At 37.3% G+C, this 26,014-nt stretch overlaps 2 protein-coding genes across 2 annotated transcripts; one reads left to right on the top strand and one right to left on the bottom strand.

Moving 5' to 3' along the window:
* Window positions 1–3: 3 nt before the first annotated feature.
* On the bottom strand, window positions 4–19,480 carry LOC137391878 (carboxy-terminal kinesin 2-like). Its single transcript, XM_068078426.1, has 17 exons — window positions 19,255–19,480; window positions 15,424–15,471; window positions 15,249–15,288; window positions 15,022–15,123; window positions 14,556–14,665; window positions 14,089–14,274; window positions 13,809–13,912; window positions 13,395–13,516; window positions 10,510–10,634; window positions 10,325–10,420; window positions 10,054–10,206; window positions 9,628–9,801; window positions 4,775–4,930; window positions 4,175–4,313; window positions 2,298–2,437; window positions 552–701; window positions 4–140 (listed from the first exon to the last, which is right to left on the bottom strand). The coding sequence occupies exons 1-17, from the start codon at window positions 19,261–19,263 to the stop codon at window positions 96–98; spliced, it is 1,899 nt and encodes a 632-aa protein (XP_067934527.1). The 5' UTR covers window positions 19,264–19,480; the 3' UTR covers window positions 4–95.
* Window positions 19,481–23,271: 3,791 nt separating this feature from the next.
* On the top strand, window positions 23,272–25,297 carry LOC137389646 (uncharacterized). Its single transcript, XM_068075708.1, has 2 exons — window positions 23,272–24,136; window positions 24,378–25,297. Exons 1-2 carry the CDS (start codon window positions 23,272–23,274, stop codon window positions 25,295–25,297), a joined length of 1,785 nt encoding a protein of 594 aa, XP_067931809.1.
* Window positions 25,298–26,014: the final 717 nt, after the last annotated feature.

Here is a 26,014-nt window from a genome sequence, read left to right as displayed (position 1 = left end):
TAGAACACACATCCTGGTCACAAGTATGACTAACAATTCCAATGACATGATATATTAAAAACACCCAATTTACTATATAACAGTAACTATAATACCTATTTCGCCACCTTCTTAGCTGTGCCAATAGAACAGTTGTTGACCTACAAAAAGACAGACCAACCACTTATTTGAAAGAAAGACAGGTGTTAGGGACAGTCAAGACTTGTAGACAACTGTTTATCAATGTTAGTGTTATGAAATGTGGTGACACACCGCAGTGCACGAAAATGCAATGTTCCAAAAGTAGTTTTTGATGAGTATGCGTGTTATAACAAATTCAAGACATGGTGGGTGTAGCTCACCCTTTACAGAAGTCCTATCGAAGGTAACTGAAGGGCACAAATGCACTACCAGGTGGAGTTGATATTTGAAACCAGGCAGTACGATTTAACAACTCAAATATAAATAATGTAAGGGCACAGTAAGTTATTGCTTTCGCAAAGATGACAAAATTGCAATAATATAATGCGATTCAACAATGTTTAAAAGACTTAATATCTCCCCTGACACACCTTCGTAGCAAAACGCAAGGAACTGATAGTTTCATTAAAATGCTCTTCATTTGGAGACACATTGACAAACATGAGTGTCTTGGAGTTGCCTCCCAGTGAGTTCTGTAGTAGAAAAGTTAGCTTGCTATCTCTGTAGGGAATATGGGCCTTCTACAAAGTAAAACAACCGAGCTCTGACAAGCCATTTTACACTTGGACCTTGTTTGTAACCATCAGAAATGACAATGGAAATGCTCATACGCAGCCTTAACTTGTTTTAGCTTGTCATAAACAAATGCGGATATAGTTGATGAAGAAAATACGCATATTGTCCTACCACAATGAAAAGTTGTACAGAATGTATAGGTATCATATCAAGCAAACGCTCATTGAACTATATGGACATCTGAACTTCAGTTCTGACAGAACAACCACGCTGTAAAACTAGATATCCAGAGGGTTGTAATGATTCACCAGGTATAATCAAAACCCATCAAAATGTCGTTAAATAAAACAAAAGATTTCACAGTAGAAATGGACATGTTTCATAAAGATATATTGCAAGAGCACAAACCAAACCAGAGCTGTCATTACTATGCTAGATTGATGTGTCCAAAGACTTAAGAGTAACTCAAAGTATCATACTTTCCAGACTATAACTATTTTTATAAACAACTGGACTAAGGTGTACTCTAAATATATACAATAGTTATATGGATATCAGGCCCGTATTCCCTGGGGCGGCTGAGCCGCCCCAACTTTTTAGGAATTTTCCGCGGCTAAGTACAGTCAAACTCGGATAACTCGCCCTCGGATAAAATGTAACATTTCATCTCGAACACAAGGTTAACTCGAACGGATTTGTTTGGTCCGTTCCCAGGCAATGATAAATTGCTTCAGATAACTCGACCTCAACATCATTTACGCGAACAGTTATTTGCCCAACGGCTATGGAGATTGTTTTTATTACTGTCGAATACCCCTTTATTCCAAGCCATAGAGATAAACATCAACGTTTAGTAGTTCTCAGGCATCATTATTATTATCAGCGGGAAAATATTATTGTTAACGATTTTTATAAAGGTTTGCAAAAGGTCAAGTTTTACCAGACATCCGCTAGGCCATGTCCCATCGAAAGCGTGGAAACCTTCGGATTAACTTAAAATAAAATCGGCAAAATTGATCTTTGTTAAAACGCTCAAAAGAAAAAGATGTCTTTTTTTCTTAGCGTTTTAACTGCGGTCAAGTTTTGTCTATTTTAATCTGAAAACGTCCCGGCAGTCACATCACCTAATACAAAACAAATCTCAAAAAATAGAAAAATGTTGATACTTTCCGATAAATTTTTTTAAAACTTAACACGAGAGGCCCGGCTGAGGCCCTACATGAGAGAAACCTGTTGGGGGGCTTACACCGCCCCCTCCACACCCCCAAGTGTTCATAACTAGTCGCCTAACATTAGCCGTCCCAACTTGCAACCAGTGAATACAGGCCTGATGGATATGTACAGTAGCTATATCAAACATTGGTAACAATACACTGTCAAATAGAAGTGAGGGTTATAGCACGGTGATCGTTATAGCATGATACGAATTATAGTACAGTGCGGGTTATTTAGGGATTTCATACTCAATTTATATAAATATAGATTATATACAGGTGCAGGTTACAGTCCATAAAATATTGTGTTGACATGACAACTTGTCAACACAATGTATGATGATTAGGAAGACTAGAGAGCAGCAATAACGTCAGTCGGTTACCCACCTTAGCAGCAAGAGACATGATGACATTGCCAAGGGTTGATAGACTCGTGTTAATACATTGCGTTTCCTTCAGCCTCTCACCTTCAGACTTGGACTCTTTGAGTCGCTCAGAGCCAGCTAAGTCTACCAGGTTGAGTGTACCTGAGCAAGAGATGAACAATAGTTATATACCAACTAAATCTACATGTGTACAGTAGGTGCTATGAGTAGTCAGTAACCATCGATAACTTGAATTGAAAATGTTATGATTCCAACCTGGTCGAACTCTACTAGCAGACTACTTAAATATAATCTATTACTCATAAACAAATTCCACTCTATGATTTCATGTTTAGTACTTTTCATTATCTACAGACGTCCATCGAGCAGTCTTACAGACATTTAAGAGTTTTTGTAAATATACTTGTAAACTATACACATCATCATTCAATAAGCTTTTTACTATTTTATATAATGCATTCTTGTCACCTTGCCCAACTCACATGGTAGTTTTATGGGTAGTACTAGACACTTGAAAGTTTTCAAGCGGAAAATAGGTCTACAAAAACCAGTATTTTTGTGATATCACGTCATACATGCCCTAAATGGGCCTTTATGATCTCAAGATCTGGTTAAATAAAGCAAATATAGCATATTCTTGTTGAGAATTTCATGCTCCTTTAGATGAGACAGTTTTTAATTGTATTCAAATGGAAATATCGAATTTAGTAAAAACCTCTTTGACTGTCACTTCATAGATTTAAGGGCATGCCCATGTGTAGTTCCCTGATGCAAATTTGTACCTGGGATCAGTTTATATTTGTTACATATCTGTATTATTTACATTTTATTAATCAACAAAATGCTGTAGACTTTTTTAGAGCATGCTATATACTTTCCAATGAACCAACATAACCATTTGAAAACTTGAAAGGTTGACTTGCAACAAAATTCACGTTACAGTTATTTGGTATCAAAACTCACCATGTCTTACTCTGCTGTGTTGTAGGTGCAAAATATGTGGAAATGTGATTCCAAGCTCTTAAGAGCTCAAAAACGAACAGTTAATCGCCGCCATCACGAAACAGCCGTAGATTAGAATCTCTTTCCAAAACGTCTCAAATGGGGCGTAGTCAACGAGATGGCTTCTGTTTACACTTTCATGCAACCTTATTCGTCGAAATATTTTTACAAATATACTTCACACATTCAATAAAACTATGTCTATTGTCCTTATGCGTCTGTTTCATCATCAATGTAACGCTGTCCCTTTGAGCACTGATATCTTAAAACCTACCGTAAAAATTTGTTCAATTTTTTAACCTTAGCTCGAAGGAGTACATATCATTCTCTGATAAACATGACGAGCCTGTTGGTCACCTGTGATAGTCGAAAAATGATGCAGAAATTATTCCCGATGCTTGGCAGGAAATATGGGTCACATGATCAGATTACGATTAGACGATTAGACCAAGCCGAAACAAAACTGTGAAGTAGCGAACATCTATATTTGATACGAGCTCTTCGGTAAAACCTGATGTGTTTGTCATAAACTAGTGCTACGAGAAGTTTTATATTGAGCCTTTTATTGGCCTTTCAATTCACGTGAGAACATCACGTGATAAAACAATAATCAAATGGATTGACTACGTCAGAGAAATAAACTAATTCCAATCTACGGCGGTTTTGTGATGGCGGTGATTAACTGTTCGCTTTTGAGCTTTTAAGAGCTTGTAATCACATTTCCACATATTTTGCACCTACAACACAGCAGAGTAAGACATGGTGAATCTTTTGATACCAAATAACTGTAATGCGAATTTTGTTGCAAGTCAACCTTTAACAGCATGCTATAAGCTAAACTCACAGACAGCAATGCAGATGTGATTAGTTACCTACCAAAGCAGGTCTCTGATGTTACTGTGTTGACACCAGATATCTTCAATGTGAAGACAGAATGACTTCGTGATGAGCGCACATTGCAGTTGGTTTCAGCCACCCGTCTGTTTCTTGTGGCCCTTTCAAATAGCTGACCAACCTATAGCAAGCAATGCATTAGGACAGCCATGTAACACGCAACAGCTACTATATTAATAGATCGAAGGGGCGGACTGTAGACTGTCCCTATCAATCAAAGGAGTACATTTTAACTCAACTATATGTACATAACCACTAAACCACAAAAGGTAAGACAACACTGAACTGCTACCCAAATAACCTTTGCTGTCATAATGCATGAAATTACGCTGATAAGGAAGAGGAGAGCATTTTATAATCGGCATACATTTCAGACAGACAGAACACACCAATACAAAATTAACATAAAATGCCAGGTTGACTGTCACATATGATGTGAAGACTTGAAGCTAGCTGTATAATATAAAGATAACAAATATGTACATAGATTAGCGATCGCATGCTACACGAAAAATCAAGCTTATCGACAAGGACAGACAACTCTGTTGAAAATGTCATCGAAATAGCCAGTGGATAGCAAACCTGTTGAGGATGCGTTACATCAATTGAGGTCATATTAGTTATGATAACCTCTCCTGATGCTGTTTTTATCTCATGCTTCACATCCTTGCCTGGTTGCCCGAGGAGATCTTTAATTGATTCATTGTAGATCTCAAGGAAGCTCGCAACCATCTTGTACTGATGAGGAAAGTAAATCACAGACTTCATATATAAGTAATGAAAAAGTCTTTGCACAAAAAATTTATTTTTATTCAACACATACAACATTTACCATCATAAGTTTTAAACTTCCCACCATGAGGAAAATGTTTTGTGCATTTTAAATAAATTTGGAGAAAAACTAAAACAACTCTCAAGGCATTTGAATGTGAAATAATTAGCAAGTAATGAGAGCTAGTAGATAGAATAAGTATGGTTTGTTACAATGATAAGTAGTTTGATACTGATACAGTTGATACAGTTGATACGAACTGAGATAATCAAATAAAAAATCATGAATATGTTGAGCTAATAATAACAATGAGTACAAAGAAGTGTGTGCATAAAAAAGTTGCTGTTCCAGCCATCCATCAAAATTTTGAATACAATGATACTAGTACCTCTCGATCCTGGTACAAATGTAAAAATGAAATATCCAAATTAAATGCATCAGTGAAGCGCACAATAGCACTTTGTCTGCCTGAACAGATAGAGAGAATGTAGAGGCAATTTTGACTCGAGAATGGCTATGTGAACAGTTTTTAGTTTTACAATTTCTAGCGACTGCACTCTCCAAGAACCGGTAATTGAAAATTGAAATTGCGTCGTTACAATTGCACTCTAACGAAACATTTAAAATTGAAATGGCGCATTAGAAAACTCCAAATTACAAAATTAGGTAATGAATTTGGAAATAGTTGAAAATAGATTTTAAAAAGAAAAACACATGCAAAAGGTAATACTTTTTAATAATAAAAGCTATGTACCCATTTAGCTTGTAACCTGCGATTGCGATAAGGATAACATAAATTACATAGATGCAAAGATAAGAACGGCTTAGCCTTGTGGTTAGATGAGCGTGTTGGCAAGCTTACGATTGCAAATCGTCGCGAGTTCAATTCCATAGCCGTGTGGATTTTCATTGCTAGACTTTAATCGCTAAAACTGGACATAGGGATGACAGAAAACAAAAGACAAACTTTGAGATATACATGTCTATAGAGACATGTATACATAGCACACAGTTCTATAAATATGACACACAGATATACTATCTATAGTCTATAAATATATATATAGCACACAGATCTATAGTCTATATACAGTGCACCACAAGGTTATGATTACAGTAAAACCTCTATTTGAGCGACATGGCACTTTATTTTTCAACCCATCTCCTATAGTGGCAGTCAAATAGAGGTGGCATTCAAATGGAGGCTGGCAGTCAAATAAAGGCTGGCATTCAAATAGAGTCTGGCATTGTATGTTTTAAATAGCTCATCAGAATTTTGGAAAGAAATTTAACGCTTTTACAGGTGAAGCGAATGTTGCCTATATTTTGCACTCTCCTTCGGGCGGAGCGACATTAACTCTTTTGGATGCAATAAATCTGCTAACTTACCTCCAACTTTTTATAGGTATCTTAATAAATATGCATTAGGAAACCGAGTAATATCTCTAACAGTTGATATCTATTGCTTTCAATTAGCCTGCGATGATATTATAGCCTCTGCCCTGTTTGCAATTTGTTGGAGCCCAAGATTTTTTTATTTCATTCTAAATTTGGAGGCGTATTTGTCATTTTATAACTATACTAGTCGAATGCCCGGTGTTGCAAGGGTATTAAAAATCAGCTTATAAACTGACAGACAATGTAGTTGCCTGCTACTTGCCATTAGCATGGCACATTGCCAAAGACTAATTTGAGTATGCTACTATTCATATTGCTAAACTCACAAATAAGAACCATGAGAGCAAGTTTTAGTGTTATGGGTATCTTAACGGACATACTGACTCAAAAGATCTAATGAGTAGCGTAGCTTAATTGATAAGATAATTGCCTGGGGAACAGGAGGTTTCCAGATCAAATTCAGCACGAAGCAGATATTTCATTCCTAAATTTTAATGGCTGTAGCTGGACAGACAGTAGGGCATTGAGATATACGATCATGAAGTTCCCGGACTGGTTTTCCTAGTCAAATATAAGACCATGTGCAGTTGTTTTGATTGTTTCATGTTGCTAAGCAGCACGGAATTTCCCCGTAGCCAAAGTTTCATGCTTGTAAGAGCATGAGCAGTGATGTTATAGTAGGCAATGTCATGGGCATTTTGTAATGTTCATCAGATTTTTCCAAAATGAATGATGTAGAAGAGCAAAACGTTTGTGTAAAACTTGGAAAGTCCGGTGCTGAGACACTTTAGATGTTACGGACAGCTTATGAAGACTATGCCCTTAAGAAAACAGCATGTTATGAATGGCACAAAAGATTTACAGAGGGTAGAACAAGTGTTAAAGGTGATGACCGCATGGGCAGACCAGCAACTTCAAGGACCAATACTGGCACAGACCTTGTGAGGCAGCAGGTGATGGGAAACTATACGTGAAATATCAGCAGAAAGTGGGCTTTCTTATAGTACATGTTATCTTATTCTCATTGAAGATTTCGGCATGAGAAGGATCTCTGCAAAGATGGTACCCAAACTGCTCACTGACAACCAAAAAGAGTTGGTTGTTGTATTGAAATAAAAGATGCTTAAGCACAAGATCCTGAATTTCTTTCAAAAAAATGAGTGGATGAAAAGAGGATGAAAGTTGGGTCTATGAATACGACCCAGAGACCAAATCACAAAGTTCTCAATGGAAATCTCCTGGCTCTCCTAGGCCTAAAAAGGCTAGAATGTCTCACTCAAATGTGAAAACGCTGCTGATAACTTTTTTCGACATCAGAGGTGTGGTACACTCTGAATTTCTGCCACATGGTCAAACTGTGAATCAGCATGTGTACAAAGACACTCGGATGAGACTTAGACACAGTATCAAAAGAAAATGTCAAGATTTGTGGCACTCAGGCAACCTACATCATGACAATGCCATGTCTCACACCTCTTTTATATATTCAGTATTTGATATTTGGTACATCAGTATTTGGCAAAAAATAAGGTGACTGTAGTTAACCATCCCCCTTATTCACCTGATTTAGCGCCATGTGGCGTCTACATATTCCCCAAATCAAATTGACTATAAAAGGTAGAAGATTTGACGACATACTAATGATTCAAGAAAATGTGACGAGACAACTGAGAAGTTTCACGGAAAGTGATTGCCAGCATTGCATGAATCAGGAGAAACACAGATGGGACATGTGCAAAGCAAGCTCAGGCGATCACTTTGAAGGAGACAGTTTAAATTAGGTAAGTAGGATTAATGGTTTTTGTGTACTAAGACAATTCCTGGAACTTTACGATCACCCCTCGTATAAACCACAAAACCTCTAATTGAACGTCACCTTCATTTGAACACCACCTTCAATTGACCGCCACCCTGAATGAAGAATTGAAAAATAGAGCTCCACTCTAATCGAACGTCACCTCCATTTGACCGCCACTTTGACATTATTTGATCTTTACGAACCCACAATATTAATTGATCAGTAGAAACGTGTCCGCAAAATCGCATTAATAATGAATCGTTTGTATCAATAACAATTAATTCTCTCGTTGCCAAATTCCAAAGCTTATCGTTTTTTTTAGTTAAAAGTTTGAAAGCAACACCATAGAAATAATTAATAACTACCTCGAACTAATAGTAGTTCCTTGTTTAATGCGGTCTTGATACGTCGAAGTACAAGTATATAAAAACGGTTTACATTTATGATGGTAGATCAATTACTAGTTTAGGCCAAAGGCTACATTTAGTGAGCAAAACTTTTACTTTCGCATATGTGCTAAATGCAACTGTACAAGTTTAGCTCAGCCAATGAACTGTTTAGACGCTAATGTCAACTAGTTCAGCAGTGCAGACTAGTTCAGCAGTGCAGAAGAAGAGTGAGCCAGAAGATAATTTGCAGACGGTAACTAGAAGTTGTTCGTTCCATCGAAAGCAACAATCAGAATGCAGTTGGCCAAGCAAACGATGCAAATATTTTTGTTTTAAAAAACGTTAATTTTTGTTTCTGCATGTAATATAAGTATGGTTCATTTATGTCACTCATTCATGAATATATATTTATATCATTTGATAGATTATTATTGTATAACTTATAAATATGCAGATTTATAGCATGTTATTTAATAGCATCATTGCTGCTATCTTAACACGGCTTACAATGGATCAATGCTCATAACTCCACTTCTATCACATATAAAAAGCTAGTTTTGGCTGCACACTGTAGCAAACATATCAGTGAGTGCAATGAGCTTTTATTCAACAATGTTAAATATAGATATAAAATAAAAATATGTCTTCAGATTTAAAATAAAATAAACATTGAAAATGCCAAAAAATTGCAAAGAAAGACACAGGCTACATCATCGCAGGTCAATTGCAAGCAATCGATATCAACTGGTAGAGATATTTCTTGATTATATTATGTTTCTCGATGCACATTTATTAAGAGATCTTTGACAAGTTGGAGGTAGGTTAGCAGATTTATTGCATCTAAAAGGTTTAATATCGCTGCACCAAAAAAGAGAGCAAAATATAGGCGACATTCGCTTCGCCCGTAATAGGGCTAAATGTATCTTCCGAAAATTCTGATGAGCTATTTGAAAAATACACCGCCAGCCTCTATTTGAACAACGCCTCCAATTGACCACCTCTATTGAGGAAAGGTTGAAAAATAGAGCGCCATGGCGTTCAATTAGATGTTTTACAGTAACTTCAAGTCTGGTCCTACCTTCCAGCCTAAATCCTCGAGTTGACCAGCAGAAGCAAAGATCTGCACGATTGAACGAGGAATCATGCCCTCCGTCTCCCTGGTCATCATGTCTGGACCCTGCATTGTGTACGTCTTCCCTGAGCCAGTCTGCCCATAGGCAAATATGCAGACATTGTAGCCATCAAGGGCACTCTAACAATAAAAGACAAATAGGAAGGAAGGATGAGTGGTAATAACCTCAAATTTACCAGCTAATAATAAGCAAAAACATTTTGTTTTTGACGATTTACTTTTTGTAGGTGAACCGCATGTGAATTTTGTAGACAAGGTTGGATTAAGAGATGAAGTACTAGTAGGTGAAAGTTGGTATCGAGGGAAATAAATTGCATGCAGTTCAATCTACCTCTGCTACAACCTACAGACAAAAGACCTCGAGCAAACTACCTGCACAAGCTGAGAGATTTCAGCAAAGACCTCTCCTTGACTTGATTCTTGCTCAAACACCTTGTCAAACGCAAAGTCAAACTTTTCAGTTCGTCTCAGAGTCTCATTCATAATGCTGCTTTCATTGAGATTGGCTGGACGTGTAACTGTCATCTGAAAATGAAAAAGCTACAGTCACACATTGGGCCTGCCAACTCTTATACTGCTCTTGTCCGTCTCACATCAACAAGAACGTATAATCATGTAAATACATGATGCTGTAAATGTCTACCTTTTTATGGTCAAAATCTGGAAAGTTAAAAATTCCCTGCGAGTCTTTTTCAGAGCTTATAGCTGGTCGTACTCTAGCAAACACGCGGATGTTTCCCTGTAAAGAATAAGAGAACTCATTGAAAGCAATTAGACCCGTTACTCCGGTATATCTCATACAACTTTTGAAAGCCTGCTCAGCCACACCTTTAGCTCCTGGATGGTGTTGTGGAGTTTTCTTCTCTCCATCTCGTGTTCTCTTTTCTCCCGCTCAAGCCCTCGGTTGGTTTCCTCTGATGCCAACAATTTGGCCTCTAGTGAGCTAATATTTTCTACAACATAATCTTCACTATAATAAGAGCTGCGTCCTTCTGGTGCCACACCAATGGTAGAAAAGAATTGTCTCACACAGGAATCAAACTCACATATTCACGATTCAAAGTCAAACACACTACCCTGCATCACTTGATCACCTTGCTGCATCAAGGAATAATGTAAAACCTGTATTTGAACGCCACCTTTATTTGAACGCCACCTCTATTTGAACGCCACCTCTATTTGAACGCCACTATGACAAAAGAGTTGAAAAATAGGGCGCCACCTTTTAATCGAACGCTACTTCTATTTGAATGCCACTTTTATTTGACCGCCACTATTTGACATTACTAATCTTTACGAACCCATAATAGCAAGTGATCAATAGAAAAGTACCCACAAAATGGTGCTAGTAGTGACTTGATAACACCAATAACAATTAATTCGTTGTTTCTGGTCGTATCGATGTCCATTTTCCAACTCAAGGTCTTTAGGTTGTTTCATTAAAAACTTTGATTGCAACACCATAGAAATAATTAGAAAAGTAACTGTATCAGGCTACATCCGACGTGCATAAAAACTGCTTTAGCAATTACGATGCTTTGGACGGCTTTTACGAAGCAAGCATCCAGTTAAAGGTTTATTATCATTTTCGCAAAAAAGTTTTTTAGATAGCAACGGGTAAAAGTTTTGCTCTGCTAAAAAATTGTTTAGACACTAATATCGACTAGTTCAGCAGTGCAGAACAAAAGTTCAGGTCAGCAGATACTATGGAGGGTATTGAACAGCTAGAAGATAATGAAATAGTTTCATATGACAGCAACAATCAGAACGTAACCTGTCAAGCAAACGATGAAAAATCTTTTGCTTCAAAAATGTTAATCTTTGTGTCTGCATGTATAATAACTATAGTTTGTTTATTTCACTCATTCTTGAATACGGTATATATATTTGTAGCATTTGATAGATTCTTATTATAAAACTTATAAATTTGCATATTTGTAGGGTATTATTTGATAGCATGATTACTGTAAACTGAACTCGGCTTACAATGGATCGATGCGCGCAACTTCTGTTCTGTTGCACATAAAAAGCCAGTTTTGGCTGCAAACTGTCACAAACATATTGATGAGTGTAATAAGATTCTATGCAACCTTGTTAAATACAGTTGTGAAATGAAAATATGCCTTCAAATTTAAAATAGAATAAAAAAACTTGAAAGCTCAAAAAAATTGCAATGCAGGCTATATGATCATCGTAGGACAATTGCAAGCAATAGTTATAAACTGGTAGAGACATGTATCAGCTTCCTTGTGCATATTTATTTAGCTATCTACGACTAGTTGGAAGTTAGCAAATTTCTTACATCTAAAATGGGTTAATGTCACACCGCCTGATGGAGAGTCCAAAATATGGGCAACATTCGATTCGCCCGTAAAAGGGTTAAATTTATCTTCTCAAAATTCTGACAAAGTGTTTGAAAAATATAGCGCCACTATAAATTTGAATGTCACCTCTAACAAAGCGCCACTATAAAAGAAGGTTTGAAAAATACAGCGCCACCCTTTATTTGAATGTTACCGCTAACAAAGCGCCACTATAAAAGAAGGTTTGAAAAATAGAGTGCCACAGCGTTCAAATAAAGGTTTCACGGTACTTATGCATATACATTCATACCTCGACATACACGTGCCCCAACATACGAGAAGTAAGAATCAGTAAGCTAAATTAATTAAAGTTAAATTCAAAGTTTCTGATATGTTACAAAGGTCTAGTGCACCAAACGTGTTGCTGTCAAATCTCTCTAACAACCGCCATTAGCCACGACATCTGTCTCGAAGAAAAGAAGTCCATACAATGCTGGACCTAGTAATGTTACTGAGTGAATTTACTGAATTATAACAATTAAAAACCGGAGATGGGCACTCGAGTTAAGATGCCTGCTCGAATAGGCCTTAAGGCTCATCTCACAAATGAATTATATCAATTTTCAGATATCTTTTACTGTAGAATCAAATTGACTTGGCACATCCTTTCAATAAAAATTGAATCAGCTTTTTACTGTCACTATAGATGAATTGACTCATCTGTGACAATTTACCAATTGCAGTTTATTGTTGTTATTTTGATATAATGCCTTCAGTCTATTTTAGATAAAAATTGATAGAAAACTGATTTTATTTGATTTAGGAGAGTCGAATTGATTAATTGAAATAAGGATAGCTGGAGAATTAATAATTGAATTGTGGTTATGCAATGAATTGTGAAATGAATCGATTCATACACGACATATGATGCAACGAAATTTAAAACTGAATTGCATCGAGTCATTTTTAAAGGCCTTAAAAATATCTGTTGAAAACAGAGATATTTTTCCATTGTAATATCATGTTTCAGGTATTTTTTCACAGTATGGGGAACAGATTAATTTGTATTTAGTTGCTTTATATTGGAAATAGTGCTTTGAAATTTGAGAAAATTGACATATGAACTCAATCCCAGAATGCATTAACCTCTTATGTCGACGTATGATTGAAGTTATTACTCATGATGATCTCTCATAGCATCTTGAACTGCCAGCGTACTAATTAACAATAACCTATCATACGAGTACGATAAGTGTGCAACCTTCTACATAACCTAATTATAGTCCTACTTCTCAAAAATTGAAACAGGATGAAATAACATGTACCACTCACTGATACTGCCAGACTTCCACCAGCCGAGCTCTGCCGGTGTTTCTACGATTTTCATGCATGTATAAAAGCCAAAAGTACCTGATAAGCTTTCTATAGCACTCGCTTTCTCTTTCAGCTCGAATTGATTTTCTTTCTCAGCAAGCCTCAGCAGTGATCGTTCTTTCTGCAACAGCCGTATCTCTCCAGACATTTGTTCATTCCTGTGTATTCAAGAAAACAAGTTGTCATGTTAAACAAGGCGAGCTGAAATGTTGTAGAGATAGTGTTTGTAGAGATAGTGTTTGTAGAGATAGTGTTTGTAGAGATAGTGTTTGTAGAGATAGTGTTTGTAGAGATAGTGTTTGTTAAGTAAAGCATTCAAACTAGATTACCAGGACAATAGTCTCCTAAGTGATGCACAGCCAAGTTATAGCAACCAATCCCCTGAGGTCTTCAACAACCCTACCAAATTAGGAGATTGAAAAGGATAATGATTGACATGAGAAAACCCACTCGTCTGTCAACCTCTCGACATTCTTATTAGAGTCAGCGAGATCTTTTTGAAGCTTGCTGACTTGTATTTCAGATTCATGCTTCAGCTCCTTTAGCTCAGCGAGCTACAATGTAAATACAGAATCGCATTATCTCAAAATAACTTACCTTGTCAACGGATAAAACAGCAGAATCAAGTTACCGCTACATCTAGACAGTGGATGAGGATTCAATCCAATAATGCAAGAACTAAATAGCCGATGACATGAAGAAGTGAAATCAGGAATCGATGTGACCAAACCTGTTCAGACAGCCTTGTCTCGACGCTGACTATCTCTTGTGTTTTTTCCACGACAAGTTGCTGTCTTTGGTTTTCCTTGTCAGCGAGCTCGCGACGGTACGTTTCCTTAAACTGTTCAAACTCTTCCCTCAGATCTCCGAGCTGTCCCTTTGTGTCCCAAGCTGCCCTCTTAGGCCGACCTGCAGGCTGTAGAAATGAAAAAGACTATACACCATACAGGCAAAACACTTCTTTAGGCTACTCACAAGGGTTAGGAAGGATATTACTAGAACAATAAAACGTAAACCAAATGTCATGGTGCTTGAGTTACATGGTGTAAACCAGATCAAAACTCAACAACTTGGAGTTCGTATTCATGCAATATAAAAGAAATGTATGAAAGACAATAAGGAAAGGTGCGGAAAGATGTTAACCATTATAATAATAAAAAGACATCAGCTCATCGGAAACAAGAAAAAATGGTGAACCTTTGTTGGGGCAGGTTTGCTCTCCTTGGCGGGAGATTTGGAAAGCTTTTTGGTTGTTGACCCTTTTCGACTCGACCGCTGAGTTGCGGATGACTTTGCTGTTGAACCAACTAAAAGAGAGAATGCTGCACAGTTGTAGCCTCATATCTTATAGGCATTAAGTATGATCCTTAAAATATGTTTAGTGAAGACAAACTTATAAAACAGAGCATCAACCAAGAACCACAAGTAAGAAACATGTTAGAAGACTTGATCTAGATATGTGAACTATCTGAACAATATGGATTGGTTTATTGGATTACCCATCCCTCGATTCGACACAATAATGTTCTGAGTTAAATTCCAATGTCTTACAAATTTTCTATTGACTTAATAAAATTGAATCTACAGGAACCACCATAAGATCTTATCTAACCAAACAGCATAACCTCGTTGAAACAGACTTGAATAGTCATACAATACGTACCTGTGAACAGAGGTTTGGTATTCTTTGTATTTACAGAAGAGGAGGAATTTGATCTGATTGTAGATGGTTTGCTTTTAACATTTACGGAATTATCCACTGAACCTTCAAATATAATGAAAGAACTGTTTTGTAGCGAATGAAAGTGTGAATAAAAAATAGAATATTGCCAAATATGACTTTGCAAGCTGACACTGTATGCTTGCATAAGTAGACAAACATTAATTTACCTGCGCAACTTTCCAGTTTCACCCTTTTGTTTGCACTTCCCTGCAAAAAACAAGAGATAGCGAGCTGATTTTATCAAACTAAAATCGAATAACTCACAAAAAATTTGCAAACCTTAGTGACAAATTTAAGGAGCATACAAATAGTCATCTGTCAAGTCTCATGCAGAATACTTACCCCAGAGCTGAATATCGGTTGGCGCAGTCTCGAAGTTGGCTTGGCTTTCTAGAATAAGAAATTAGCTATCTTTTAGACTATGGTCGAGGAAGTGAGCATATACCCAGTTACACTGTATATCAAATTTAAAAGTCGTTAGATATCAGCCAGACCAACACTTAAAGATACCACAACAGCTAGAATTATCTTCTATAAAACACAGCGCAGCAGATGAGAACAGGCTCTGACCAGGCTCCAAATCTAGGGTCTCCAGAAACAAATATGTTTATTGTTTATTGTCATGCTTATATTATTTTGTCTTTATGAATATTCAATACTCGCCTTAACGCTTTCCCTAATGGACCACCTTTGTAACGGCTCACCTTATCACCTATACAAAACGTTGATCGCAGATAACACAATTAACATATTCAACCAAAACTTTGCAACAATAAAATTAGGATATTGGGTTATTATTTAGCCAAAAACGAACCAGCCAGTTTTTTTACTCAGAAACCACAGCTAAAAATCTATGTTCAAAATTTGGCTATAAGAGAAAGGCTAGTAAGAAAAAATTGTAAACAGCGGCCTAAACTTATTTGTGCTAGTGAAATTCTTCAACATTGGATCTAAGATATTTCTGATGAATATATTTTAGATTAGAGAATTTGCATCGAAGTCTACATTTTAAACAAACTATAAAAAGAAGTCTTTTTATTTTGCAGCCGGTTTCCCTATACTACAACAAATATTAAACATGGCTTTTGTTTACAAAATTCATTGTTTCATGTGCAAAAATTTTGTTCATTTCAAAAAACTGCCAATCAAATCTCTATGACAGAAACTCTAGCTTTTGCAGGAAAAATATAGAATTTTCTGTGTAACCTAATTTCGTTCGCACAAGACAAAATTTCAAAGTGAAGGAGTTAATATTTGTTATACAAACAGTCATAGGGCTGAGCTAATGAATGTAGTTAAGTTAGATTGCTCAAGTCAATTTTTTGTTAGGAATTCATTTTGTCTATTTGGGTGACTTGAACCAATTCATAGAAGTTAGGATCACCAAAGAATTGAGAACTGAATTGCGGTGTTTCGCAGTGTTTCTCACACGATCTATGCTGCAAAAGAATTTAGAATGGAATTCTTTATTTCTTGAAGTGAATTGAATCGAGTTATTTTTAAAGCTTTGAAAACATTTCTAGTAAAAAGTTCACATGAATAATATTAAATATGTAGCTATATTTAGCAAAAATGACTGCCCAGTAGGCCAGGCATCCTTTATTGACAAAACCCTAAAACCCTTATTAACAATCTGGAGTGTTCAGAGGGGAATCTAGCGCATGCTAAGTAGAAGCAAATGAACAGAAATGAAAACCATCATTGGCAAACTTATTACTGTCAGTATTGTACTTCTGGCATATCATACACATTTATTATAAAACACAACCATTGAACATAAACAGCTTCTCCAAATAATCTTCATTCCCCTAAGTAGCTATATTTTATTAAAGATCAAAATATTCACCATGTCTTACTCTGTTGTGTAGTAGGTGCAAAATATGTGGAAAGGTGATCCCAAGCTCTTAAAAGCTCAAAAACGAAAAGCCCCCGTAGATTAGAATCTGTTTATTTATCTGACGTAGTCATTACAGTTTGGTTATCGTCTTGTCACGTGATGTTCTCACGTGAATTGAAAGGCCGATAAAAAACTCAATATAAAACTTATCGTAGCACTAGTTTATGACAAACACTTCGGGTTTTACCGAAGACCCCGTATCAAATATAAATGCTCGCTACTTTACAGTTTTGTTTCGGCTTGGTCTAATCGTCAAGTCGTAATCTGATCATGTGACCCAATACTTCGAAAATAATTTTTGCAGCACTTTTCGATTATCACAGGTGACCAACAGGCTCGTCATGATCATCAGACAATGATATGTACTCTTTCGAGGAAAGGTTAAAAAATTAAATGAATTTTTACGGAAAGTTATAAGCTATCACTGCTAAAAGTGACAGCATTACAATGACTATAAAACAGACGCGTAAGAACAATAGACATGGTTTTATTGAATGCGTGAAGTATATTTGTGAAAATATTTCGACGAATAAGGTTGCATGAAAGTGTAAACAGAAACCATCCTGTAACAACTACTTCCATTTAAGCCGTTTTGGAAAGTGAATCCAAACTACGGCAGTCTCGTGTGGCTGCGATTAACTGTTCATTTTTTAGCTTTTAAGAGCTTGTAATCACATTCCCATATATTTTGCACCTACAACACAACAGAGTAAGACATGGTGAATCTTATGATACCAAATAACTGTAATGTGAATTTTGTTGCAAGTCAACCTTTAAGTTTGGAGTTGTTTCTTCACAAAGATTTCAAATGCTTATTCAAATAAAAGTTTCATTGAGTGGCACTAATCAATTTAGTCTCTCAATGAGGGTTTGAAATATCATTTCAATTTAGATAACTCAAAAACTATTCTGTTCAATATATATTGCTAGAGTGAATACATCTTGAACAGTTAACAGTATATTGAAGACTCTTAACGTTTCACAAATAACTGCAATAATCAACAATGTCCTTGAAATATTATCCAGGGGCTGAATGACTTTCATTTTAAAATTTCGCATGAAAAGTTGATCTGCAAATGCTTTGGTAAGAGAAAACACATCATAACCTATATATATCTTTATATATATATATAGATATATATATAAAAATATATAGATATAATGATACATATATATAAATTTTTTTTTTCAGAATGAAGAAAAACGCCATTCCCTCTCTGAAGCATAAATTGCAGTGTAAATTCAAGCAAATGGCAGCGCAGGCTTTAAGATCATCGTATGTTTAATGCAAGCGATAGTAGGCCTAAGCGACTGATAAAGCCAATATTTGTACTAATGCATAGAGCTAGTACAAAATGATGCTATACGGTTCATAAGTAACTCGAAAGGGTGTGGGGAAAGTGTTTCGGAAGCAAGGAACCAGCTAGGTATAAAATCACTGGAAGACAGGCAAAAAAGCCACCGAACTGTCTGCTCATTAGAATTCTTCAGAATGAAGAAAAACACCAATCCCTCTTTGAAGCATATGATAAAATCAACCAAGACAGAGAAAATATGACAATAACAAAAGGAAGAGCCTCCAGAGGAGAACTTAACTCCGTAACAACAAACAAAAATATCTACCACAATAGTTTTTTGCCTCGAACAATTCGAGACATCAGAGGGCACACAACCAAAACTCAATAATCCTAAGCAGCAGTGTACTGCTCTCCAAATTATACCCTGACTCAAAACAAACCCAATAAATAGAGGCTTCCCTTTAGATTTAAATCGCTAAGAAGTTCTACCTCGTCTGAGGTAAGAATATCCTGTTTCTAATTACAGATGAGCCCAATGGAAATGTCTACAGAGCTTAATGTTGCGTCTAGGTTAAAGACAAACAAAATTAGAATAAATATCAACCAATAGGATAAGCATTCGTTCCATTGGCGTAAATGTTTTTTCTAAAGAGCGCCAACATTCGTTATGCGGTCAGCTTAACCGATGTTTGTTCGAAATTCCAAAGCTAAAATAACCATGCAACGCACCAAAACTTCTAAAGATATGACAGCACATCGGTTATGAGCAAAATTATGTTACAAATAAGCGTAATGCGAATTAAGTATTCTATATTAGGCGTACTATCTGTGCCCGGACCAACAAGATTGTTGTACCATCACTTAAACTGTCACACGTTCTACCTTAGGCCTACACAGGCAAAAACAATTAAGCCTGTTCATTGACGTAAAAACAAATTCTATTGCATAACAAAAAGGTAACAAAAAAATTAGAGTTACCTCCATCATTTCTTTTCACCTTGAAGAAAGCAAACTGGTTAGAAACGACAGTCCCTTTTCACTAATTGCGATCCTTCATGGTTTTCAGCAATGTACAACTAGGAATCATATACAAAGATAAATACAGATATGCCATACACGCACTATAAATCAGTAATGTGGTATCTAAACAGGTACATAAAAGTAATATCAAATATATTGTTTAAAAATAGCGTAGTGTGTGTAGTTTATTTTCTCCGAGGCCGTTCTACATTTTCAATAAACCCACCACGCGGATGTATTGGCCAAAAAAAATCCAAACTGACCAATAGGATACGAAGAAATATATATAGCGCTACCCGATAGAAGTAGATAGAATCCTACTGGACGGAGAGCTAAATCAACTCGAATCCACATATTCATTTTGTTGGAAGAACGTTTCATCCGTTAATCACTGTGCATACAACAACCTGGCGACAGTGCTGGAAATTTCAATAGGCATAACCATCGTTTGTCTTGACTTCTTAAAGCACTTAAACCGTACATTCCTAACATATTATTTTTTTCTCATAAAAATCAAAATATAAAAAGGTAACTCTGAAACACTAACCAAACAGCAATACTACAGATATATGATAAAAAATGATGGATAGCATCAATGATGTACAGCCCCCATGGGGGGCCAAAAACTGCCAAACGGGATCCTGCTTGAGATACATGTTGGAAGTTTGAGGCACAACTTTAACTTTTCAAAGAGCAAAAAACTTAATAAACTGAATTCTAACAGTCCAACTATTTTGGCTTGTGCCCAATAAATGAAATATTAGTTTGCAAACTTGAAGCTTTTGCCCAAAGAGATTTTATTGTTTTAATTTCTAATTATAAGTAATCCTTTCTCACTGGCTAGACTTGAAAAAGTATTCATTCATTATTAGAGACGATGATTGGATTAGTATATTTCACAGGGTTTTTATATTTCATCAGTAAAGAGATCGTCATATCACTTGATAAAACCAATTGAAAATGAAATTCACTGTTGTACTAGGATTTCATGTACTGTAGTTTCAACTTGAGCTTTGCCATCAATTTACTACTGTGTCCTAAATAAACTTCCACAGCTGATAATTACATTTAATTGCATTTCTACCGCACATGAACCACTAGGAGCGTAAAATATTATGTTTTTCACCAAAAATAATGAAAAAACCATAATAGCCGGTTTTTTCACTCTGGTTTAAATCACTCAGTTTGGTTTAAACTGAGCCAACCCTGCTTATATGCTAAGACTTACAGCCTACTTAGCCTGTTGATCCTACTGTTGTTAAATGGATACATTGGCTATGTACATTGGGAGAGCGCATACCTTAAAAAATTTCGCTTTTTAGTGGCGTTATGATATCTGGGTGGATTTTTATCAATTATGAATTTCTACTTTCAGAGTTATCTGTTGAAGATATAGAGAAGACGCTTGGTGATAAGGCTATGAATCATGTAACAGAAATCAAGGACTGGATATCTAAAAGACTGGCCGCGCTACTCTCCCTTCTAGCTATTCTTACGAATATAATCTCTAAAGATCGCCACAACAGTACAGGTGCCCTGCACGCCATGAGACCCAGACACTCTGAATTCAAGTTAAGCAGACTTTCTTATAGGTTCTACTTGAAATACTTAACTACACATCTAGCCCTCAAGCTCAAACCTACAACTCTTCCTAACCTCATAAAGACAGACATCAACATCGACGATGACACTCGCTCAACCTTGCATTATGTTGAGGGATATTTTTTAGAAAAACTCTCTAAAATTAAAATGACAGGTTTACATGACACTTTAGAGGCATGGACATGCTCACCTAATAATGCAGATTATGCTCAGTGGACAGAAATGCAGTCAAGGGGTGGTAGGTTTATTATATGGTAAGATATGCTTTTTATGATTTGCTTTTGGTTATGGAATGTCTTTGCACACGTTTTTTGACCCAAACATTTGAATCAAACTTTAACATCAGAGACAAGCTATTTTCTTTATTAACTCAGGACTCTAACTTGATTGATTTGTGAAAAGATCAAACACACTTAATACATTCACAAGATTCTGATATTTTGTTCAAGTTTTTTTGTATTAAGTTTGCCTCCTTAATGTCCGCATATGTCTCCATGCTTAAAAAACATCATGATTATTTTCAAACTAGCAATAGACCTTGTAAACCATTGGCTAGTTTGAGACAAAATCTCAATGCCAGCACACATTTGTATAGATATGTATATACTAAGCCTTGCTATCTAGTGATTTTTTGTTACAAGAATAAAAGTTATAATTCAAAGATTATCTAGTTAATATTAGAAGAAATGAAAGAAATATTGTAACACAAAACAGTTAGTTTGGTTTTAACTAGTGATACAGAAGAAACACCATACAGACATGGTAGGACAATAAATACAAATGATTTGTGTTCACATGATCACCAAGTGAATACAGCCACCAGGTTAAGAAATGCCAAGCAGGTAAGATAATGAATACAAAGTATAGAATGTTTGGTTGAAACAAAAGCACCAGGAGTTGCAGGTCACCAAGTAAATATGGTAAGAAAATGTATACAAAGTATAAAATACTTGGTGTTGAAATGAGCACCAAGTGGAGCAGTCCACCAAGTAGGCCTAAAGAGACACCAAACAGACATGGTAAAATAATAAGTACAAGGTATAGAATGTTTGGTTGAAACAAAAGCACCAGGAGTTGCAGGTCACCAAGTAAATATGGTAAGAAAATTTACACAAAGTATAAAATACTTGGTGTTGAAATGAGCACCAAGTGGAGCAGTCCATCAAGTAAAGAGACAACAAACAGACATGGTAAAATAATAAATACAAGGTATAGAATGTTTGGTGTTGAAATGAGCATGAAGTAAAAAACACCAAACAGACAGGGTGAGATAATAAATAAAGGGCATAAATTAGATAATAATGCCTATCCAGGGGGTAAACCAATGCCAGCGATTGCAATAAGATTAGAGTTCATAGCAATGTGACCTTTTTTCTCTTCTTAGGTGTGGTGAAAGAAGAGAGTCATGACATACAGCTTGCCTTGTAGCGGGGCATTGTTACATAGCTGTGGTTTGCCTTTGGAATGTATTCGTTACTGGCAGTAAGCCTTACTTACTCTTATGTCATTGGCTGTGCCCTTTTTGTCTATCTTGTGTTGTTTGAGATTATGGTATGAGTAGGCACTCACTTCTCACTCGCAGTGGTACAATAAAGTCATATAGTGTACAGCACATTTCAGCTCAAGCTATTTCGGCATTATGACAGTGAAGCTTTCAGATTTAGTACAGCGTTATGAAGATAAAACTAGTGGGGACTTTGGAGAGTGGTGCGACAAACTCGAGTTGATAGCAAAGCTCCAAAAAGCAGAGGATTTGGTATCATTCTTGCCGTTATTTCTTTCCGGGCCAGCATTTGCTGTCTATAATCAGCTAGATGACAGTACTAAAGGCAATTATACGAAGCTAAAAGAAGAGCTACTCCAAGCATTCAGTGATAATAGTTTTAGTGCATACGAACAGTTACGAACACGAACATTGGTCGATGGGGAAACTGTGGATGTGTACTTGGCCGATTTACAAAGGTTAGTGGCCTTAATTGGCCAGACAGAACCGGAACCGCTCTTAAAATGCGCTTTTGTTGCTGGGCTACCCGATGAGATCACTACCCAGCTAAAATCTGTAGCATCTGTGGAGAAGCTAAGCTTGACGGATCTGGTTAGCCAAGCGAGAATGATGATGTCCAGCAGAGCAACAGATTCTGGTTCTTGTGCTATTGGCTATACAAAGAAGGACAGTACTTGCTACGGATGTTCTAAGGTTGGGCATACCTATCGCCAGGGTGGTGCGAGCAACCGCAACAATGCAAGGCGGCAAGTTCAATGTTACAGATGCCAGCAATTTGGTCACATCAGCCGACACTGTAAACAAGAACAGGGAAATGACAAAGGGGGAGTATTGTTGCTGGATGCTCCCCCTGCCCTGAAGTAAGCAGAATGTTACCATTCAACTCTGTTAAAATTCAAGGACATGACAATGTGGCATTAGTTGATAGCGGATGTGAACAGTCTGTTATCCGCCAAGATTTGATTCACCGACTAGGGTTACAATTGCAAGGGCCACCTCAGCTAATGACTATGCTAAGCGGACATGTTGGTAAATGTGCGGGGGAAGCATTATTACAAGTAACAGCCGAGGGTCAAACAATTGAGCTAAAGTGTCTCGTGGCGCCGTATTTGGTGTGTTCCATGATTCTCGGTATGGATGCCATTATAAGACTTGGTGGCATGGTGGTCTCCCAGAGCTGTGATGTGAGTTTTATGGCATCTACCAGAGTGATCAATGTTGGAGTACTTGAAAATCAACAAAAGTTACTTATGAACAAAAAGGAAACAGTAGTAATCGACGACAAAGACTTTAACGCTGTCTTCAATGGCTCAAAGTGGACAGTAAGCTGGACGTGGTTAGCAAAAGAGCCTGTGTTGCAAAACAATTGTGCCGAGTATCGCGTCGCTGAAGACAAACAGAAGGCGTACGAGCTGGAAGTAGAACAATGGATTAACAATGGATGGCTACAGCCTCACAATGAGAAATTACATGGAAAGGTAACAGGAGTCATACCGCTAATGGCTGCCGCCCAGCCAAACAAACCAACCAAAGTTCGCCCTGTGATGGACTATAGCAAAGAATTAAACAGTTACATTAGCAATCATCCAGGGTGTGATGTGGCACTGTGCCAGGATAAAATAAGGAGTTGGCGTAAACTTGGTGACAATGCATGTGTTTTGGATTTAAAGAAAGCTTACCTGCAGTTACATGTACATGGAGACCTTCATAGGTTTCAGGCTGTGAACTACAAGGGTAAGTTGTATGTCATGACTCGAGTGGGGTTTGGGTTAAATGTGGCTCCAAAGATTATGTCAGTTATACTACAAAAAGTTTTAGCGTTAGACGAAATTGTGGCCAAAGGTACTGATCACTATGTCGACGACAATTTTGTCAATGAGGCTGTTGTGTCTGCAAAGCGAGTGCAGCACCATTTGTCAAGTTTTTGGGTTAGTCACAAAGGAACCTGTACCATTGTCTGATGCACGGGTATTAGGGTTAAGGGTGACTACAAATGGTGCTGAAGTGAGATGGTCGAGAGATGGACCCTTGCCAGCGGTTGGCACTAAAGTTACAAAACGAGAGCTGTTTTCTGTTTGTGGCAAGCTAACCGGCCATTATCCAGTAGCGGGCTGGCTGCGCGTGTCATGCAGTTATATGAAGCGTTTAGCAATTGTAGTTGAGTGGGATAGCGACATACCAAATGATGTGGTAGGGATGCTTCATGAGACATTGAAATACACAGAAGAACATGATCCCGTCGGAGGTGTATGGATGGTACCAGGCTGTGACCATGGAACAGTGTGGTGTGATGCTAGTAGCATTGCTGTTGGGGTTTGTATAGAAGTAGGTGATGTTGTGGTCGAGGATGCGTCTTGGTTAAGGAAAGAGGATGATGGAGCACACATAAATGTAGCAGAATTGGATGCTGTGGTTAAGGGATTAAATTTGGCCATGAAATGGAACCTGAAAAGATTAACTGTAGTCACCGATTCCAAGTCAGTTTATGCATGGGTGCAGTCTGTTATAACGGATAGTCATCGACCGAAGGTTAGCGGGTTGTGCGAAATGATAGTGAGGCGTAGGTTGGGGCTAATTGCACAGCTGATTGATGAGTATGAGGTAGAGTTAACCATCAAATTGGTTAACTCATCCAGCAACAAAGCTGACGTGTTAACCAGGGTGAGGCAGAAATGGTTAGTGAATACTACTAAAGTAGCCAATGTAGCAGTAGTGGATAATGCCGCTAGTTATGACGATGTGAGGAAAACCCATGACCTGCACCATTTTGGGATCGACAGAACCTTGTATATTGCTGAGCAAAGGTTAGGTAAACGGGTGAGCAGGAAGGCTGTAAAAAACATTGTTGAAAATTGCCCGGCATGTCAAAGGGTGGATCCTGCCCCCATGCAATGAACTAAGGGAAATTTGAAGGTAGAAGGAGTTTGGGAACGGCTTGCTACAGATATATGTCACTACAGGAATGTATCATACCTAACTATTATAGATTGTGGTCCAAGCAGATTTTCAATATGGGTAAGACTACAAAATGAGACAGCAGATGCAGTGTCACTTCAGCTAGCTCGCCTGTTTAGAGAAAGAGGGCCTCCTGTCGAAGTGCTTTCAGACAACGGACCCTGTTTTCGTGGCAATCGTTTTGAGTCATTGTTGCAAACATGGGGAGTAGAACACATATATAGTTGTGCATATCGTGCATCTGGTAACGGAATAATTGAGCGAATCCACAGGACAATCAAGCGTATGGCTGCATGCTCGGGTGGTAGTATCAGTGACATGGTATTCTACTACAACAATTTACCTAATGCTGAAGGAGTGGTGCCGGCAAAGAAGTTATATGCGTATGTGCCTAGGCTGCATAGATTAGTTGGAGAGGGAAATGGTATGCGACGACAGCGAGATGTGACCTGTAACCCATTTAGAGTAGGTGATCAGGTATATGTCAAGCCAGCAAATGTAAAGTGCACATCTGTATGGAAGTTAGGTACAGTGACTGCACTAGTATCAAACACTGCTGTGGAAGTTGACAAGATGACTCGTCATGTTGCAGATCTGCGTCACGCTTGCAGAGAAAGTGAGGACGACGATAGCAGGGAAATTGAGATTTTCCAGAAT

Source organism: Watersipora subatra, chromosome 3 (assembly GCF_963576615.1).
Source record: "Watersipora subatra chromosome 3, tzWatSuba1.1, whole genome shotgun sequence".
NCBI lineage: Eukaryota > Metazoa > Bryozoa > Gymnolaemata > Cheilostomatida > Watersiporidae > Watersipora > Watersipora subatra.
Note: the sequence above shows the minus strand (reverse complement) of the source record. Positions and strands in the feature narration are given on the sequence as shown.